At 41.0% G+C, this 21,727-nt stretch overlaps 1 protein-coding gene across 1 annotated transcript in view; it reads right to left on the bottom strand.

Moving 5' to 3' along the window:
- SWAP70 (switching B cell complex subunit SWAP70) overlaps positions 1 to 21,727 on the bottom strand; it is an 88,107-nt gene continuing 66,380 nt past the window's right edge. The window contains 6 exon segments of the mRNA XM_017891443.1: positions 1 to 3,099; positions 3,775 to 3,871; positions 4,915 to 5,113; positions 10,804 to 10,970; positions 12,836 to 12,943; positions 18,735 to 18,916. Of these exon segments, the coding sequence (XP_017746932.1) occupies positions 2,993 to 3,099; positions 3,775 to 3,871; positions 4,915 to 5,113; positions 10,804 to 10,970; positions 12,836 to 12,943; positions 18,735 to 18,916 (860 nt within the window). The 3' untranslated portion in view covers positions 1 to 2,992.

Below are 21,727 nucleotides of genomic sequence, written 5' to 3'. Positions count from 1 at the left end.
AAATGTATATTCTGGTATTTTTAATTTTCTTACTGGGTCCATTTTACTTAAAAAAAAAATACAAAACATTTTAATGTATCTTAGAAAATCAGCAAAAAATTGAGAAACTTGAGCATATTACATTGTACAATGGTTTCATACTAATGTTTTAAAATCATAAATATTTGGTTTCCTCTCAACATAGCACATCACAAAATACATTTCAAAACTTTTTTCATGTATAATTCCTGTGAATGATCATATCCCTACTTATTAAGGAAAACACCTGATGACAAGCACTCAAACAATCCTGAAGTTTTCTGTACAGTAATTACAAAAGTAAAACCAAGAGTTCTGTTGGCCCTTTGACAGGTGAAACCATTTTAAATATTAGGAAGAATTCACTTAGTATCAAAATATAATTCCAAATGGGATACACTTAGTTCACTTCTTTGCCATCTTTGATTCACAAGTATCTATCTTAGCCAAAGCACTGTTTAAAAGGATTTTGCCTTCTAGACATAGTGCCACTGAAAACCAAGATGTAATAACACTACGCATTAAACAGAAAGCTTTTGCGCAACCACATATATGACTGCTTGGTCATGTCAAGGTCCACATGTGACCAGACAGCAGGTAGTCCTTAGGCGGATGACCAGGGGCCAGGCAGTGAGGTCTTCAAGAACCCAGGGCTAGAGCAGCTAAGCCCCAGGTCATGTTATCAGCTACAGTTGTGGAATAAGCCAGGTTTAAGGAAGGACATTCTGCAAAAGTGCGGGGCCTATTTCACAACTTCTAGAAGTAGAAATTCACATATTCCATCATGACCCTCCCCACCATGCAGAGACTATTTGACTCCCAAGGCCACACTGTTTCCATCCCATAGATTTCACATAGGTGACTAGGTTCTTTGTAAAATACTTTTTCCTCATTCTGGAATGACGGATACTGGAGTCTTCTGGTGTAATGTGCAATCAAACCACAGGAAAGGTTCCATTCCTTACCTAAGTCTCATTGGCCTATACACCTGCCAGCTACTGAATAAAATGGTAATACTGATAAATGTCTGGGCAGAAATCCAACACCCAAATCAGCTGGCAAATTTCAAAGGCACATGATACAAAAATATTTTAGACAATAAACTTTATAAAGGCAACTATAAGAAATCATTAAATAAAGTTACATTTTTATTAAACAGCCCAAAATCTTAACACAAATACCTACAGACCATTTCTTCATTGGCAAATATTTTCCTGTCATAAAAGGTGATAATTTATGGGATTATATTCCAGTTTCCTCTCATGTAAATAAATACATACACTGAAACCTCTAATACCACTCTCTCTCGATGTATACATCTGTTTGGAATTGCTTTCTTAGTATGCACTCAGCAAGCACTAGCATAAGAACACCTGAGGTTCTCTGTCCTCATTTAATACTTGTAGAGAGAAAAGGACTGTATTCTACTGAATTCTGCCCTTTTTTGCAACAACTGAATTATCCTCATATTTATTTACAATTTTAAGCTTGATTGCTGTCCATGGAGTTACTGTTGCTTCTCAATTATAACTAGTGTTAGAAGGCTTGATTTCATAAATGTTCTTTTTAATCTAAAGATAGATAGAAAACCTTCCTTAATACTCCTTTCAAATCAGATGCATATAAACTATGATCCCAATTTCCCTGTTACACTTATTTCTATTGGATATTTTCTCCATTGTCACTATAGAGGAAGGGAAAAGGCAGAAAAGCTGCCCACCTAACAAAGGCTAACATTATGGCTAGGCTAATATATTGACATGCTATCATCTTTATGATGTTTTGAATCTAACTAGCAGACATACAGTCAACTTCCTGTTAGCCATGTGCATCTCATCTGCTTTCTTTATGATCCAAATAATTTTCATTTCAAATTAGCTTCTTTCTACTACTCAGCATAATCCTCTCACAGCCTGGCATATACCTGGTAGCACATCATTCAATGAGAGAGTATGAGAGAAAATTAGGTTGACAATATGGGGCAAAGGGGTAGTCTCCTTTAAGGTGAGGGGAAAGGAGATGGGAATGAAACATGCCACGTGTATGATGGTTAGGGAAAGAAGTATCTTAGCAGAAGCTAGAAAACCTCTACTAACAGGATTACATTCCAAAAGGGCAACCAGGAAATGGCAGTGACTCCGTGACTTCTCTGTCAGAGCACCAATGGTCAAAGGCATTCCACGCCAAGTGTCAGGGAATGGAAAGCAAACCGGCCAATCTAGTTTAACAGCACATACTCAGAGAAGGAAACAAAGGAAACACGCTGCCAAAGGAAAGAGCTAACATCCAGTCCACAGAGGTTCTGAGTACCCAATGGCAGTGAGCCCCTCCAAACTCTGCAGAGCTGACTGTGCTGTCTGCACCCTGCCTCATTTGGGGAAGAATCTGAGAGAGCTAAAAGACAAATTTCAGAAGGTGATGTTTTCAAAGAAAGAGTAAATAAACAGCTTGACAATGTTGACTTTTTTTTTTTTTTCTTTTCAGGTAGCCCTTGTTTGCAGGAAGATAAATAAGAAGGCTTCCTTAGGATATTGATGCACTTGGAGAGGCATGGAAGGAAGAACAGTTAAAAGCAGCAAAGCCTTTTTTTTTTTTTTTTTTTTTAGATGGAGTCTCACTCTGTCACCCAGGCTGCAGTACAATGGCATGATCTCAGCTCACTGCAACCTCCGCCTCCCAGGTTCAAGTGATTCTCCTGCTTCAGCCTCCCAAGTAGCTGGGATTACAGGCGCCCACCACCACGCCCAGCTAATTTTTTTTTGTATTTTTAGTAGAGAAGGGGTTTCACCAGGTTGGCCAGGCTGGTCTTGAACTCCTGACCTCAGGTGATCCACCCACCTCGGCCTCCCAAAGTGCTGGGATTACAGGCGTGAGCCACCGCACCCGGCCCCCAAAGCCATTTCTTTTGTCTTTAGCGTAAAGCTCCCCTGCCATGCAGTATCTACATAACTGATGTGACTGCCAGCAAGCTCAGTCACTCTGTGGTCTTTTTCTCTTTCCAGTTCTTCTCTCTCTCTTCAAGTTCTGCCTCAGTGAAAGCTGCAGGTCCCCAGTTAGTGATCAGGTGAGGGTTCTTTGAACCTAAGAGACAAACATGCTTTAAATACAGGAAGTATTGTATTCTTCAGGGTACCCCATCATTTTTCTACAGACAAAATAGTAACTTTCCTACTTTATTTCTTCTTTGAGGAACATCCATAAATGTCATACCAGCTAAAACAATTAGAAGATGTATACCGAGGGGATTAACTGGGCACTCTTACCTGTTAGGGGATAAGGTTTTCAAGAGAAACTTACCCTAAACAGCTTTTTTTTTTTACATTTGGGCTAAAAAAGTTTCTTTAGTACAATTCAAATACACAAGTGAAACAGAAAAATAAATTTAAAAATAAATATATGGGCTGGGCACAGTGGCTCACGCCTGTAATTCCAGCACTTTGGGAGGCTGAGGCAGGCAGATCACGAGGTCAGGAGATCGAGACCATCCTGGTTAACACGATGAAACCCCGTCTCTACTAAAAATACAAAAAATTAGCCGGGTGTGGTGGCGGGCGCCTGTAGTCCCAGCTATTCCGGAAGCTGAGGCAGGAGAATGGTGTGAACCCAGGAGGCGAGCTTGCAGTGAGCCGAGATCATACCACTGCACTCCATCCAGCTTGGGCGACAGAGCAAGACTCTGTCTCAAAATAAATAAATAAATTAATTAATTAAATTAAATTAAAATTAAAATGATTACTTCATAGAGTCTGTTGTTACCTGGTTCTATCAGTCGAATTAATCCTTCATGATGGGCCACTTTGTCCTTCCAGCTCTTGGTCTTATCAGCTGCCATCTCCAGCTTCTTTTTAACTTCCTGAAACAAAAGTGGATTTTGGACTATGCAGACACACAGGTAGTTTAAGAACCAAATCACAACTATTGGGCCCTTACTACATATTTGTGAATTATCTCATTAAATCCTCTCATAGCCCATTCTAAGAAGCGGGAATTACTATTACCCCATTGTACAGAGTGAAAATGGGTTCAGAGAAGGTCAGTAACCTGCCTAGGGTCACACAACAGGAAATGGTAGAGCCAGAATTGGAACCCAGGCTGTCTGATTCCAAAGCCTATTCTTCTACCATCTGCACACTAATTACAATGGGTGTATGGCTCTGTGTGCCAGTTACAGTTTACTGCTTCTCCACTCCAAATCCACCCTGAACCGTCCTGCTGGTGATACTAAAATAATTCTCCCTAACTAGCTGGCAGCATAAAGCTTTGTCACTAGAGGGTGCTGCAGGGACACGATGAGGGAGGGACTTTTCTTCTAGGTTCCACTCAGTGGCTCCTGTGGCACTCAGAACACCCAAAGTGCTCACCACCGGTGAGTTTTTGTAGCACCTCCCTGTGGGCAGCTTTTGCCAGTGCCCCAAAAGGTGGCCTCCCACTGAGCTTTGCTGGCACAGCACCTCAACAAACTTTTCTGCCATCCAGGCACCCTCTCCACAGAGGTCTGGATCACAGCACTGGGGTTACGGAGCAAGGAGCAAAGAATCCTCTTCCAGATCCGTTCCCTCCCTGGTGCTCTGCCTCAGTCTTCGAGGCAGTGGCTGCTCCCTACGTCTGCCATTCCTGCATTCTCAAAGCCTTCTTTACAACACAGTAGGTAATTTCCTGTTACAGTTAATAATGTTTTATATTAAACTTTCCCTGTTCAAATTACTGTACAGTTTCTGCCTCTGACGGATGTATAATACATCTTATCTCCTGTAAAAACGCCCTCTTTCTTCTTTCTTACAGCTAAGCAAGATTCTTACTACAGCTTCATTTTGGCAGCTAAATAAATAATTCTATTATTGATAAATGTTTTTCAAAAATTTAAATACAGAAGTTTGCAGGGCCAAGTCTCATCACCTCGTACTGCTCAAGTGCTTGTTTCCGTTCTAACTCAAGCTGCTCCAGCTGCTCCATGGCCTCCTGCAGGGCCTGTTCCTTCAGGACACGCTGATTCTCCAACTCCTGCTTCTCCGCCTCAGTTGTCTGAATGGCCTGCTGCTGCTCCAAGTGCCACTTTTCTAGTTCAGCCCTCTTGGAAGACTCTTCCTCCAACAACCTACAATGTGCAGGAAAGCTCCAGATCAAATCCTGCCCAAGTCACCACCCTGACCCAGCAGATGAGGGAAGCATTTTAGACAACAGAATATTTGAGGTCGTCTAATCCGCCTCTCATTTCACCAGGAGGAAAGCAGGAGCCAGAGAAGCTCATATTCACAAAGCTGGTAAAGCAGCCCATGTGTCCTGCTCTAAGCTCTCTCAGTTTCACCCTTTTGTGAAATAAAAAATAACATTTATCCAGAGTTTAATGTGTGCCAGGAACTGGCCTAAGAGGCAAGTGTATTTTCTCAATTAATCCTCACAGTAAATTTAGGTGCTGTTACTCGTATTTTAGAGATGATGCAAGTGAGACACGAAGGTTCAGTGGCCTTTTTTCTTATACTAAGATGAGCTCTCCCATCCACTACTCTAGTTCCACAAAGGAAGTATCTACACCCTCTTCCCTGTGATAGCCCGTCAGCAACTGGAAGGCAGCTTTGTTACCTGCTGAGAACATCCTTCTCTAAGAAGACCACCTCCAGCCTTCACTCCAGCTTCCAGACTCAATATCCTTCTTTGGAGACACTGAGGTCTCCTCAGATGTCTCTTGGAGTTTGATGTACACAATAGAAAACAACACTACAGATGTGGTCTGACCAGTGCTGAGTTTATTCACTCAGGTGATGTGTATTTTTTGTGCCTTCTACATGCTTTTCTAGGCACTGGGGATGTGAGAATGAACAATACTGGATGGGTCTGTTTTTCATTCTAGTGGTAAAAGTATGGAGGGGTAATGGACATTTCCAGACACATGAAGGAGTTCAGAGGCTGGGCAGCCTAAGCACCTGGAAATTCAAATTCACAGGCCAGACACCTGCCCTCCCACCCCTCGGCAGCTAGGGTATGGTGGAGGCACAAGCTGGGCTTAGCTAAGTAGATGCTCCTTCTGGAACTTTGACTCTGAAGCAACTGGCACAAAGAAGCAGAGCCAGTAGAGAATTCATCTTGCTGGTGGCAGTAACATCCAGTGTTGAGTGACAGTAGGCGCGATGGCACTGCTGATGCCTGGTACCAACATGGGCGCCAGTGGCATCCTCACTGGACTCTTCCCATGGCCTGGCTTGGGCTGTAGTTGAGGCTGCTCATCCCCCTGTGGTTCCTGCCTGTGTTCAAGGCCTGGTCACCTGCCTTTCTGTGGAACTGGCAAATTATTTAAGAAACTTTCGAAGCATCAATAAATCCAAATCACATTGAAAAAAAAGAAACTTTCAACAAATTGTTTTATTGCTTTAGCTAATACAAGGTGGTTTCTGTGGTCTGCAAACAAGACTCCTGACTAAACTTTAGTGCCTCACTCTTTTTCTGTGTATCAGCTTCCTCATTTATCAAAAAAGGAATAGAAACTACACCTACCATCAAAGGTTTATTAATGTATTAAATGTGATAATGCACATAAGGTATTTACATGCCTACCACACAGCAAGGACTGGTAGATAACAGCTCACATTATAGAGGGACAATTATCTCATTTGCTCTGGATACTTCACATTCATTAAGGCTGCCTAAGAGTGTATAGAGTTTTGACAACCACATTTCAGGGATATGAAACTGTAGAACTTTTCAAATGAATTTCTATAAAGCCGAGTCTCCTGGATCCTGTGCTTGTTCTTTTGATATGTTAAATTATCTTCTTGGTCTAAAACCATCATTCTAGCCTGTCAACATCTTTTTTTGAATGCTTATTTTTACATTCTACACATTATATATCTTCACTGTCTGTAAATGAGATAAAGGAACAGAAAGCAACACACTCTGAGTGACTCCTAAATGCTAGGCATTACTCTAAAACACTCTGCATGCATCATCTCATTTCATCTTCACAACAACTGTATAAAGTTGGTAATTCTCTCAAGTTACACGGCTAAAAGTACCAGAGCTAGGAAACAAACCATGGCCTCACTCCAGAGCCCAGTCTTTAACCTTCAAATATATGAAAAGTATAATATCAAATGGAAGAGGGACTGTTGTTTCATGTGGCCCCACTGGGTAGAACTTGGATCCATTCATTCATTCAAAAAATATTCCTTGGGTACTTACTGTGTGCTAGGTACAAGTTGCTGGGAATACAGACATGACTAAGGTGTACTCCTGGGTGTTACAGATCCAAAGTGGGTAAGAGTTATAATAGGACAGATTATGGCTCAGCTTCAAGAACTTTCCAATAACTTGATTTTTCTTATTTTTTTCTTTTTCATTTTTTTCTTTTTTGAGACAGACTGGAGTGCAGTGGTACAATCTCAGCTTAATGCAACCTCTACCACCTGGGTTCAAGTGATTCTCATGCCTCAGCCTCCCGAGTAGCTGGGATTATAGGCATGCACCACCATGCCCAGCTAATTTTTGTATTTTTAGTAGAGACAGGGTTTCACCATGTTGGCCAGGCTGGTCTCAAACTCCGAGCCTCAAGGGATCCACCTGTCTCAGCCTCCCAAAGTGCTGAGATTACAGCGTGAGTCATGGTGTCCGGCCAGTAACTTAAGTTTTCTAAATTTTAAATGAACAGTTTTCTTTTGAGTTCTCATTCAGAAGAGGCTACGTCACCTTCAGGATTACACATAAAAAAATAAATGTCATCGCACAGAGTGACTACAGTCAATCATAATTTAATTGTACATTTAAACTAACTAAAAGAGTATAATGGACTGTTTGTAAGACTAAGGATAAAAGCTTGAGGTGATGGATACCCCATTTACCCTGATGTGATTATTATACATTGTATGCCTGTATCAAAATATCTCATGTACCCCCACAAATATAAACACCTACTATGTACCCACAAAAATTAAAAGTTAAAAAAAAACTTCAATCATAATTTTAAAATTACAAGACCTAGATGTTTCAAGCTAAAGTTCTTGTCTTTTATTTAAACAATTGACTATAAAAAGTTTCTCTGGGTAAACTTAAGATACTGACAGAGAAAGAACTATCCATTAGAAGAATAATGAGATTCCAAATATTCCACAAATGATTAGCTGTTGCTTTAAGAAAGGAGTGAGAAGAGTTAACTGAGCAGACTTTTACACAGGCCCTTGGCGTAAGATTATGTTCATTTCATTAGTGCTGGTTTTCCAACCCAACTCCAGAATGACTTCCCTTGTTTTTTCTATCCAGAAAGGCCTATCCTGAGGAGCAAAGAACAAACCCTCCATGCCAATCTGACAGAAAGTCTCTCTGAATCACGCACAGCCTTCAGTGACTTCAGGAAAGAGGAACACACTTCACTTGAAAATGACCACTAGGCCGGGCGCGGTGGCTCACGCCTGTAATCCCAGCACTTTGGGAGACCGAGGCAGGCAGATAATGAGGTCAGGAGATCGAATCCATCCTAGCCAACATGGCGAAACCCCATCTCTACTAAAAATACAAAAATTAGCCAGGTGTGGTGGTGCACACCTGTAGTCCCAGCTACTCAGGAGGCTGAGGCAGGAGAGTCGCTTGAACCCAGGAGGCAGAGGCTGCAGTGAGCCAAGATCACGCAACTGCACTCCAGCCTGGTAACAGAGCAAGACTCCGTCTCAGAAAAAAAAGGGGGGGGGCAGGGGGGGCAAATTTGTCCATTTCAGGTTCCAAAAACTAAGAGAAAAAAATAATTTGGAATAATAAAATAATTACATTCATAAAATGCCCTTTGCACATCAAGAAAAAGTTAAATTTGTGTGCAGTACTTTTAGCATATTAGATCAGAGCTGTATGTAGAAGTTACATCTGGATTCAAAAGGTTGAAACCACTTTGCTATTGCTTAAATCAGAGTGTGCAAAATAATTAGCTGGAGTTTTTTGTCGTCGTTGTTTTGTGTTGTTTTTTTTTTTGAGACAGGGTCTCATTCTGTCCCCCAGGCTGTAGTACAGTGGTGCAAATGCAGCTCACTATAGCCTCAACCTCCTAGACTCAAGTGATCCTCCTGCCTCAGCCTCCCAAGTAGCCTTTTAAAAAAAAAAAAAAAAAAAAGATGAGGTTTCACCATGTTGCCCAGGCTGGTCATAAACTCCTGGGTTCAAGTGATCCTCCTGCCTTGGGCTCCCAAAGTGCTGGGATTATAGGTGTGAGCCACCACACGTGGCCTAGCCAGAGCTTTTTAAATAACAACACTCGTGTCTGGCTCCTATCCACACATATTTTGATTCAATAAATCTAGAGTGAGGCCCTACATGTGTATTTTTCAGAAGCTTCATCAGGTGATTCTGATATATAACAATGGTTAAAAAACCACTGGCTTCAATTATCCAAAATTATCCCTTATTTAAAAATATCACTCATCCTATAAACACTAAATAACAAAGACTAGTATTTCTAGAGTTATGCAGTTCCCTCTGTGATCTAGTCTCTGCTGTGTCATAATATATTTCCCACAAAAGTGCAGTAATACATATAGCATATTTTACCTGTGAATTCTCTGCACAAAAACAATCTATAAACTCTCAACACAGCTCAAATTATGAGGAGACTCAAAAAATGTTGAGTGTCATGTAGAATGTCACTCTGGACGTCACGCAGCACTCAAACATTCCCATAGAGTGAATCTTCTGCTAAAATCACTGCCCAGTGGCACTGGAAGGGAGTTCCAAGAACCTGGTTAACCTCACAGTGCAGTAAGTTTGTACCTGTGGGGCCTATAAATGTCAGGCAATATGCTACATGCTTAATTTTCTATTTAGAAAATAATTTTCCTTAAAAAATTTTTTTTAAAATTAGATTTAAAATCTAAATTTCCAAAACAATTTATTTATTTTTGAAGTCACTTTTGGCAAAACAAACAACTAAAGATGGCTTCTTCTTTCTCTTCCTATCTGAAGACTAATGAAACATCTTTTGCTGCTCTACATGTAAAATGGCAGCCATGGAAAATCTACCCCAGCTCATCTTATAACTGCTCCCCAAAACAGGGGGTCAGAGATCAAAGACTGGACCATGTGCTGCTACTGTAGTAAATACTTTTTAGTGTTGTCTCCCATCCCAGACATCTTAAAGAATGTAAATGGGGCAGCAAAGTAGAAACTGGCAGAGGATATGCTCAATTTTTCCCTTTGGGAGTCTTCATTTTATTTTATCCTCCCTGCTGCTATGAAGACCCCAAACTGAGAATTTTCATCTGAGAACATGACTATCATAAATAAAATTCTAAGGGGAAAAAAAAATCTAGGTTTCAAATACTTTTAAAATTAGGATTTCAAGTAGTAATTACTGAAGGAATGTTACCAATCCTGAATGACCAAATAGAAACTGCATATTTCCTTCTTATTCCCCAAAACCTGACAGCAACTTCGGCCCGAACAGGCCCCTGCCTGCATACCAGCGGCCCTCTCTGGTCTGGAACATATTGAAGATGCCAAGCTCTCATCAGAGCTAATTCTGGGTTTGTGGATTTTCTCAAATATGACTAAGGGTATCATATCAAACATACCTACCAGACTGCTCCAAAATAGGCCCTTATTTAGCCCCAGAAGCAAGGGTTTCCCAGAGCCCCAGAATGAAAAGAAACACCCCAGCCAGTCGAGTCTCCATGGTCTCTCTAATCTGGACAGCACCTCGAGCCCAGTAACAGCCAGAGCAGAGATACTTCTCCCTCTCCACCAGAGTGTTAGTCATTCCAAGAAACTGTATTAGCCCAGGCAAAGTACACAAAGGCAGTCTGCAAACCAATCTAGCACCTGGCCTGAAGCTTCCGCACCGTCTCTTCATCTTGCCGGGCCTGTCTCTCATCTTCGAGAGCCTCCTGCAGCTTTAGGTACATGTCTTCCAGCTCCCGTACTCGCTGTAAATACTGTTCCAGTTCAGAGGACTTTTGGGCAACCTGTTCTTCCATCTGCTGTCTGATCTGTTGGTATAAAAGGGTCTTGTTTAAGTGCAGGTTGACTTCTTTTTCAGGGAAAGCCTCCCCTCCACCTGAGGGGTTGCCTACAGCTGCAGCCTCAGCCCATCAGCGTGGCAGGACCCTGTCCTTCAATCCTTGAAGGACTGAAGATGGAGGAGATGAGGGCACCACACCCAATTGCAATAATGAAAGAGTATAGGAAGAACAAATTATAACCTAAATTATGTTCTGCCCTGCTGTATTTTCCATCCCTTCCACTCCACATTTTAAGACTCAAGTCAAGAAAAAAATGTTTCCCTGTATAATTTCTCTCTAAATTCCTTTCTGTCTTAAAGTCACAATCTTTTTACCAATAGAGTCTTCTCTAAAAGGAATGAACCTTTTCCCAGTCAGAACAGTAGAGTGTTACACTAAAGAAGGAAAGCATGGAATTCCTCTGGCACTTCTCTGGCAGCCTCCACTCTCTGGGGCACCTCCAGCCCTAGGGGAACTCAAGCATTTCAGTTAGTCTGTGTAAGTTAATGGTTTTTCCCTTCTGGATTACAGAGTTTTGAATCCCTGCCTTAAAAATTACAAGAACATCCTAAATATAACAAACACATTGGCCTACTTCTCTGCAGTTGATAAAATATTTTCACTTGCATTAGCTCACTCTGTCCTCATAAGAGTCGTGAGAGAGCATGTGATCATCCTGTACTTAAAGAAGAGAAAGCCAGTCCTCAATAAGAAGGACCAGAGAGGAAACAAGACCAGACCTTCCGGCTGTTTCTCTACGTCACATCTGCCTTCCTCTTTTCTCTGAAACCACAAACACATCTCTTTCAACTCTAAATAACAAAGAGTGACTAGAGGAAATGTTGCATGCATCTATTTAGGCACTGGACTCAGCACTCTCCGACAGAGTATCACTCAATGTAAGAAGACCTGTGTTCTAGCTAACCAGGTAACTACCTAAGACAACCTGGATCTTGCGTCTCTTGAAGATGGAAGCCTCTAGAATGAACCAGAGCTGCCAAGAGCAACAAATCAGAATCTAGATGTTCTCACAATTTCAGGATCTCACCCCTGCCATCCTTGCTTATTACAGAGGAGAAATGCCATGGAACCTATGGTTACTTTTTCCATAACTATTTATTTTCCAAATCAGAACTATTTTGAGAATGAAAAGGAATGTTATTAATAATTATACCAGAATGGCAGGGACTCTCCCAGGCAAACTAGGAAATATAGTCACCCTAACCAAGCATTTATCACATCATTCCACAAATGTCTTTTATTTATTTATTTATTTATTTATTTATTTATTTATTTATTTATTTTTTGGAGACAGGGACTTGCTCTGTCACCCAGGCTGGAGTGCAGAGTGCAGTGACACAATCACAGCTCACAGTAGCCTTGAACTCCTGGGCTCAAGCAAACCTCCCACCTCAGCCTCCTGAGTAGCTGGAACTACAGGCATTTACCAACAGGCCTAGCTAATTCTTGTTTTTTTTTTTTTTTGTAGATATTGCCCAAGCTGGTCTTGAACTCCTGGGCTCAAGCAATCCTCATGCCTTGGCCTCCCAAAGTGCTGGGATTACAGGAGTGGGCCACCATGCCTGGCTCCATAAATTGCCACTTAGGAGTCTTGAAAACAAGGTTTATGTCTTTTGCCATTACATCTTTGGCACAGTGCCTGGCACATAGAAGGTGCTCAATAAACAGATAATGAATGAATGAACAAACATGCAACTTCCCCTACAGCCCATTCCAGGTCAGTAGCAAAGCCAAGCTGATGACATGCCTCACTGTAGCCTCCAGCCCTTCCCCGTTCCCACGAACCCAAGCTGAGCTACTGCAGCTGCTTTCTCCAGCCACGTGACACTCACAAGCTTCTCTCTTTCCAGCTCTGTGCTGAACCTGGCCTGAAGTTCCACTTGAGTCTGAAGGCGTTTCTTTTCCTCTTCTGCTGCACGAGATGCTGCTTCCTCCAGTTTCTAGCCAATCAAAAACCCATCCACAGAAAAGCAGATGTTAGAGTAGAAGTACATTAGAGAGAGAGACAGTCACACTTAAGTACCAGAAAAGCCAAACATTCTTAACATTCAATGAAGATAATAGAATAAAAACTTTTAGCTCCATTAGAATTCCAGTCTAACAATCTGCTGAGTCAACATATAAAATAAATTAGGTAAATGAAAGACTATTGATAAGCCTGAACAACATTTTGCAAAGAAAGTTTTAGTATAGTCATTGAATTAAACTCACCTGCAATTGCACTCATGAGATTTTTATTCATTTATTTATTTTTTGAGACTGAGTCCTGCTCTGTCGCCAGGCTGGAGTGCAGTGGCACGATCTCAGCTCACTGCAACCTCCGCCTCCCGGGTTCAAGTGATTCTCCTGCCTCAGCCTCCCGAGTAGCAGGGACTACAGGTGCACACCACCACCACGTCCAGCTAATTTTTGTATTTTTAGTAGAGACGAGGTTTCATCATGTTGGCCAGGGTGGTCTCGATCTCTTGACCTCATGATCTGCCCGCCTCAGCCTCCCAAAGTGCTGGGATTACAGGTGTAAGCAACCATGCCCAGCCACATTCATGAGATTCGAGAGCTGTTTCTTGAGTTCTTTCTGTACAGTTTCGTCATCTTACACATTATTCCTTATAACTTTTACCAGAACCAATTTCTAGAAGGGTGGCATGAGGAACTCCACAGACCCTTTCCCCAGTAAAACAACCATAACTGGTGAAAATTATTGTTAAAAAAAAAAAAACTTTAAAAGTCTCTAGAAATTATGCTAAGGACATTCTAAAACGGAGAACATTTATCTAAGAAAATCTAACTCTCAGTAAGAACAGTGAGGGTCTGTGGCATATGATGCACTCCCTCCCCTCCCCCACAGTGTCAGTGAGAAGGAAGCTCTTCTCCTGGCAGATGGAACCCCAAACAAGGGTTCTCCTCCCCTCAGCTCAAGTCTAGGGCTATGATAACTTCCTGAGAGGGGCAGGCTGACTGCCAGAATTTCCCTTTGTCCCCAGCTGCATGTTGCAGAAACTTTATTCCAGGCAAGAGTGGCTGAGAATTAAGAGGAGGCCAGTGGCTCCATGAGAACAACACGCTAACCCACAGACCAGCTAAGAGTGTTGTTGGTTGGTTGGTTGGTTGACTGATATGAGGTCTCGCTATGTTGCCCAGGCTGGTCTCTAATTCCTGGCCTCAAGTGATCCTCCTACCCTGTCCTCCCAAAGCAATTAACAGGTGTGAGCCACGGCTCTTGCCAGACTAGCCAAATGTCTGACAGAACCAGAGAAAGAGACAGCCAAGAAGAGTTCTCATGTAGCAGGAACAAGTCTCAAAGACTGACCTTAAAGACTACATGTAGGCCTGAATTTAAATGATCTCAGACTGTGAGGCAATTCAGGTTTCAGGGCATTGTGGAGAACAACAGAACAAAATTAGTGAACTCTAACAGCTGTTGGTGTGGTACCAACAGAGGTGGAAAGCTTAAATGAGAGATCAGAGAAAGACACTCAAAGAGTACCCTGCAAAAATCAGGGTCTTCACAGGGTGACTGTGCTCCTGTCCAAGCCTGCGCCTCTGAGGAGCAATAGTCAGAAGCTTCACACTGTGAGGAAAACAAACTTCACTGAAATAGTTCAGCCAAGTCACTAAACAAAGGAACAAACCACAACAGGCCCTTGGGGAGAAGGGTAGAATCAGAATCCAGAGTTGCTACCACACATTATCTAAAATGTCTAGTTTTCTACAATAAATTATGAGACATGCAAAGAAAGAGGAAAGTATGGCCCACATACAGGGGGAAAAGCAGGCAATGGAAACTGCCTATGAAGAGGCCCAGATGGTGGATTTAGCACATGAAGACTTCAAAGCAGTTATAAATATTGTATGCTCAAATAACTAAAGGAAAACATACTTACAGAAGTAATGGAAGGAATGATAATATCCCATCAAATAGAGAATAATAAAGAGATATAAATCACAGAAAGAACCAAATGGAAATTCTGGAAGTAAAAAGTCCCATAACTGCAACGAAAAATTCACGAGAGGGACTCAACAGTATATTTGGGCTACAAGAAAAATCTACTAAAGATAGATCTATATAAGTTATGCAACTGGAAAACAGAAAGAAAAAAAAAGAAGAAGAAAAATGAACACAGCCTTAGAGAAATGTGGGACACCATTATGTTTACCAACATTTGCATAATGGAAGTATCAGAAGAGGGAGAAAAAAGCAGAAAAAATATTTGTGGCTGAAAACTTATCCAGCTTAAGGCAAAACATTGATCTACATATTCAAGTTCAATACACTCTAAAGAGGATAAACACAAAGAGATCTATACCCACATACACCACAGTAAAACAGTTGAAAGACAAAGACCAAAAAATAATCTTAAAAGCAGAAAAAGAAAAATGATTTACCACACACAAGGGAACTCCTGCAAGTTTGACAGCTGACATCTCATCAGAAAGTTCTGACTAGTTCTGACCAAAATATTATAAATAGAAGTATAGTGTGACATTTCTGGGCTGGAGCACTGCACTGCCAAACCCTAGAACACTTTTTCTTCCAGCACAGTGAATAGCAACACTCAAGATGGTGGCTGGTCCATCAGCCTGGATTTCATAATTACACACTTTGACCCAGCATTCCCACTTCGAGAATTCATTCCCCAGAGATACCAGAACATGTATGAACACATAGACAATGACACAGGTACAAGATAATTCCCTACAGCATTACCTATTAAAAGATTAAAACAACCCAAATGTTCACTAACAGGGAATGATTAAGTAATGACACTGTTGTATAACAGAATACTCTACAGCCATAAAAAAGAATGAGGAAACTCTCTTTATACTGATATGGAAAGGTCTAAAAAATAAATTATGTGAAATAAACTAGAGGCAGAACAGTAATACTGGTATATACTTTTGTGTGTTTAAAAAATGGGAAAATGGCCGGGCGCGGTGGCTCAAGCCTGTAATCCCAGCACTTTGGGAGGCCGAGACGGGCGGATCACGAGGTCAGGAGATCGAGACCATCCTGGCTAACACGGTGAAACCCCGTCTCTACTAAAAAAAAAAAAAATACAAAAAATTAGCCGGGCGAGATGGCGGGCGCCTATAGTCCCAGCTACTCGGGAGGCTGAGGCGAGAGAATGGCGTAAACCCGGGAGGCGGAGCTTGCAGTGAGCTGAGATCTGGCCACTGCACTCCAGCCTGGGCGACAGAGCGAGCCCCGTCTCAAAAAAAAAAAAAGAAAGAAAAAAAAAATGGGAAAATAAGAATGTATATTCATATTTCCTTACCTTGGGCAAGGGGTGGAAATTCATAAGTGGGGGAGGGGGAGGAAATCTTTCACAGCTGCCTTTTTATATTTGTGTATTTTGAACCTACCCAAATGATTTTTTAAAAGAAACAAAACTAGAAATAAAATTTAAGTAAACTCTTTAAGTAAATCTATTAATTTATAAAAACTACCATGATTTCTTATTCCTTCTTCTAATTAAAATGAGGCCTGTCAAATTTTAAGAAACCCACAGATACATAACCTAATTCCAGATGATTAAAAGATTCAGCTGGGCATGGTGCCTCATTCCTGTAATCCCAGCACTTTGGGAAGCTGAGGTGGGTGGATCACTTGAACCCAGGAGTTTGACACTAGCTTGGGCAACATGGCAAAACCCCATCTCTATTAAAAATACAAAAAATTAGCCTGTAGTCCCAGCTACTTGGGATATTGAGGCAAGAAGATCTCTTGAGCAGGGGAGTAAGCAACCACTGCACCACTGCACTCCAGCCTGAACAGAGTGAGAACCTGTCTCAAAATAAATAAATTTAATTAAATATTCATCTAAGCTGTGTTTTTCTAAGAATGTCTCCATGAAAAAATTGAAGAACTGTGTTAGTTGACAAGAAAATCAAAGATTATTAAGCTATCTATAAGAATTTTTCAGCACTTATCCAAGAATCCTAAATCAGTCATCTAAATAATTCTATAAACCTAGGTAGTGGGAAAGCTGTCTACATAGGTCTACAGCTTGCTAACACCAGGCATGCCTTCTTCACATTATACAGAGCAGAACACTACATGCTCCTGGATGGCAGAGTTTAAAAGTTAAAAAGGGCATCGATGTATGAATCTCAGATGTACAACGCTAAGTCAAATAATCCAGTCTTAAAATGTACATTCTGTATGATTCCATTTACATGACAATTTGGAAAAGGCAAAAATACAGGAACAGAGAATTGATCAGTGGTTTCCAGGGGTTAGGGATGAGTGAAAGATCTGAATAAAGAATATAAAATGCTCCAAAATCCGAAACTTTTTGAGCTCTGACATAATGCTCAAAGGAAATGCTCGCTGAAGCATTTCAGATTTCAGACTTTTGGATTTGGGAGGCTGAGGCAAGAGGATCTCAACTGATAAATACGGTATATAAAGTAAACATTCCAAAATCCAAAAACATCCCAAATCTGAAACACTTCGGGTCATAAGCATTTCGGATAAGGGATACTCAACCTGTACTGGCAATAATCTATCTTAACCTGGGTAGTATATTCATGGGTATTCACTGTATGATTATTTGTATATACATATTTCATATTCTCCTCTGCAGGTATGAGCTACTTTATAATTTTAAAATTCTAAAAAAGGACACCAAGTTCTAGCTCCCCGGCATTCGCTCATAACACCCACTTTTGATGTGTGCACAGTGGAAGGAAGCAGCAGCAATCACATACTGCAGGTGCTCAGCGTAACCTTTAAAAGGAATTTTTACAGAAAATGTATTGCAGCAGAAAGAGGCAAGATGCAAGAGTGTTTCGGGGGCGGGAGGCAGTCAGAAACAAGGAGCTGCTTTTACAAAGTTAAGTGTGTGATAGTAATAACTGTTTCTAAGATTATACATATGCCCACGCAACTCCTAAGATTATAAAAGCATTCTTTAAAATCTTCATGAGTCTACCCTACTCAGAGGAAGTTCAGCACACAATGTGGCATTTCCATGGGTTACCAAGGGAGAACCCCACTAGGAATGTGGAGTCATAGATTATGAGTGCCCCCATATCCCAGGGCAAAGTTTTTGCACAGATGTGCACGAAAGAGTCCTTGAGCTTGTGGTTAGCAGGTGCTCACTGATTCAAGGCAGACAGACTCAGCACAAAAGTATCTCAAATAAAGACCATACCCATATACTGGGAACTCACTACCACCCCTGGGATCATGACATAACCGAGGAACTGTTCCCAGTGAACATCAACTATCTCATACAGCGTATGGTACTTGACCTCCTGGCCTTGAGATGGAAGGAAAAGCTAACCCAGACTGTATCTTAACTCCAAATAGTATGTAAAACTAACAGTTAAGCATCTTCCAAGGTACTCATGAGTGAAGATGGGAGCTAAGGAGAAAACTAAAAAGCAACACACCTTGCCCAGGTCACTAAAAACAGCCTTGACATCCTCAAGGGAATGAAATTTCCCATCTTCTTCTGACAAAATTCAACTGTGCTCATTATTATTAAAAATATTCCTTCCTAGCCAAAGAAATGTTTTTGCTGCCGAGATCAACATAGTTTCAGGGCTAGGAAAACCAGTGTGTCTCAGTTGATGGTCTGGAAACACTTTTGAGAACAGTTCACCACAAGTATCTCCCTAAAACTGCACTACATTCGTCTTGGTAGAACCAATGCCCCTAAGCAAGGCACGATGGCTTCTGCAGGGGAATGAAAGGCCCTCTCCCAGCCCAGCGCCCATTCCCACCTTCCGCACAGCCTCCAGCTCCTGCTGCTTGCTTTCATTGGCGACCTGGAGCTCCTTCATTTGTCGCTCCAGTTCCTCTTGTTCAGCCAGCTGCTTCTTCCGGAGTTCTTTCCGACGCTGGCGGGCTTCTTTGTGTGGTGGAGGGCTGCCCAGCTTCAACAGATGAATAGTAGAATGAATGGCTGTAAAAGGTGTAGGAGAAAAAAAATGGGGAAATAATAGTTATTCTTTGTAAGCCTACTATGCAAATGGCACAGTGGGAAGAAAACAAGACAGGGAGCCACAGGCCCAGTATAGATTCTGATTTTGCCACTCCGTAGTGGGGTGACCCTGAGCAGTCACAGAACCTCTTGCTTTTTTTCAGAGTTCCCCTCAAGAAATAACCTCTTGCAGCATCAGTTTCCTCACCTCTAAAATGAGAGATGATCTATAAAGTCCTTTCTAGCTCCAAAATTCCGTAACTGTATCTGTGCTCACAAGCACTCAATCTGGGAATATTGCACACATTTTTAAGAACTAATGACAATACTTTCAACTCCCTTCTCTATACTTCTCAAAAAGCCAAACAAGATTAAGACATAGTAAGGACAGAGATTCAAGTTTCTGATATCTAATTTGCAACCTACTGTGTTCAGTTGGCCTATCATCTATGCCTTATGCAACCCCTTCCTGAGATAACAGGTTAACAGCAGCTGTCATTTATTTTAAAAATAAAATAAATACATCCTTTACATGCATTATCTAACTTTTTATACCACATCTGATTTTTCTTTTGATATTTTAAATTACTCAAATGTAATTTCTTGAATAGCTAATACTTTCACATAGTTCAAATTCAAAGACACACAGGAAAGTCTCCCTCCTACTCCTGTACCTCAAGTACCGGATTCCCCTCCCCACTAGTAACTAAAGGTAACAGTTTCTTATGCATCTTTCCTGAGATAGTATAAGCCTATACAAATAAATATGTATATGTGTCTTCCACCTTCTTTTCACACAAATGATGGCACAACACACTCTTCTAACCCTCAGTTTTTTTCATTTAATCTATCTCACAGTTCCCATTATCAATACATAAAGTACTATACATAAAGTACTGCATTGTATACACCATTGTGCAGCTAAACCATAACTTATTCAACTATTTCCCTATTAACAGCTAACTAGATTGTTTGCAATCTATGTCATTTTGAAAAATGTGTGAGTATATTTGTCATTATCTATTTTCTAACCCTCACCACCACCCTGGGAAGAAGGTACTATTATTATCCCCACTCCGCAGAAGAGAAAAGCAGTTACAGAATTTATAACTCAACCCAAGAGACCCAGGAAAGAGCATTCAAACCAGGTGCATTTGCCTCAAACTCTTAAACCACATCAAAAATTCTCCAATATAACATAATTTTATCTATGTCTAAGAATATAATATTCAGAATCTCCTTTCAGGATTTTTTTTTAAAAAAGCCCTCTTATATTGCACTTTATTCTTTACTAATTTTGGAATAATGGAACACTTTAAAGTTATTCATTCACTACGGAGCCATAAAAAAGAACAAAATCATGTCTTTTGCAGCAACATGAATGCAGCTAGAGGCCACTATCCTAAGCAAATTAATGCAGAACAAAAAACCAAATAATGAATGTTCTCCCTAATAAGTGGGAGCTAAAAACTGGGTACTCATGGACATAAAAGTGGCAACAACAGACACTAGGGACTACTGGGATGGGAGGTAGAGAGGGGGGAAGAGGTTGGAAAACTCTGTTGGGTACAATGCTCATTTCCCAGGTGATAGATTCAATCATACCCCAAACTTCGGCATTACACAATATACCCATGTAACAAACCTGCACATGTACCCCTGAATCTAAAATAAAAGTTGAAATTATTTTTTTAAAAGGTTATTAATTCAAAAGTTTGTGTTCTTGAGTTAGTTACCCAAAATTAGTAATTTCTCGTGGAAGTAATGGATCTTGAAAATCACTTGAAATATTAAAAAACTATTGCATAATTCCTCTTTTCTTTTACATATTACCTCAAGCTCAAGATGGCCACTTTAAAATTCTTCACAGTCCTTAAAGGGGAAAATTCTATACTCTTCAAATAATAAGTAAAACCTAAAATCTCTAAGATACGGAATCAACCCACGTGGTCCACCAACAGTTGTAGTGTGTGCATATACACATATACCTTGGAATACTACTCAGTCATTAAAAAAAGAATGAAATAATGTCTTTTGCAGCAATATGGATAGAACTAGAGGCTATTATCTTGAAATATTTCTTAAAATAACCCATAAACAGAACATAAAATACTACATGTGCTTTTTTTTTTTTTTTTTTAAAGTAGAGACAGGATTTCACCGTGTTAGCCAAGATAGTCTCGATCTCCCGACCTTGTGATCCACCCGCCTCGGTCTCCCAAAGAGCTGGGATTACAGGCATGAGCCACCGTGCCGGGCCTACATGTTCTTATTTATAAGTGGGAACTAAAATATGTGTACACGTGGACATAGAGCATGGAATACTAGACATTGGAGACTCAGAAATGTGGAAAGGCAGGAGGCTGGCAAGGGATGAGAAATTACCTAAAAGCTACTATTCGAGTGATGGTTACACTAAAAGCTCAGATTTCATCACTACACAATCTATTACTGTAGCAAAACTATACTTGCAACCCCAAAATCTATTTAAAAACTAAATCGGCCGGGCGCGGTGGCTCAAGCCTGTAATCCCAGCACTTTGGGAGGCCGAGATGGGCGGATCACAAGGTCAGGAGATCGAGACCATCCTGGCTAGTAGAAACCCCGTCTCTACTAAAAACTACAAAAAAAACTAGCCGGACGACGTGGCGCCGCCTGTAGTCCCAGCTACCCGGGAGGCTGAGGCAGGAGAATGGCGTGAACCCGGGAGGCGGAGCTTGCAGTGAGCTGAGACCCGGCCACAGCACTCCAGCCTGGGTGACAGAGCGAGCCTCCATCTAAAAAAAAAAAAAA

Source organism: Rhinopithecus bieti, unplaced genomic scaffold, assembly GCF_001698545.2.
Source record: "Rhinopithecus bieti isolate Rb0 unplaced genomic scaffold, ASM169854v2 scaffold_20891, whole genome shotgun sequence".
Lineage (NCBI taxonomy): Eukaryota > Metazoa > Chordata > Mammalia > Primates > Cercopithecidae > Rhinopithecus > Rhinopithecus bieti.
The sequence above is the reverse complement of the archived record's forward strand: the minus strand, read 5'-3'. Positions and strand labels throughout refer to the sequence as shown.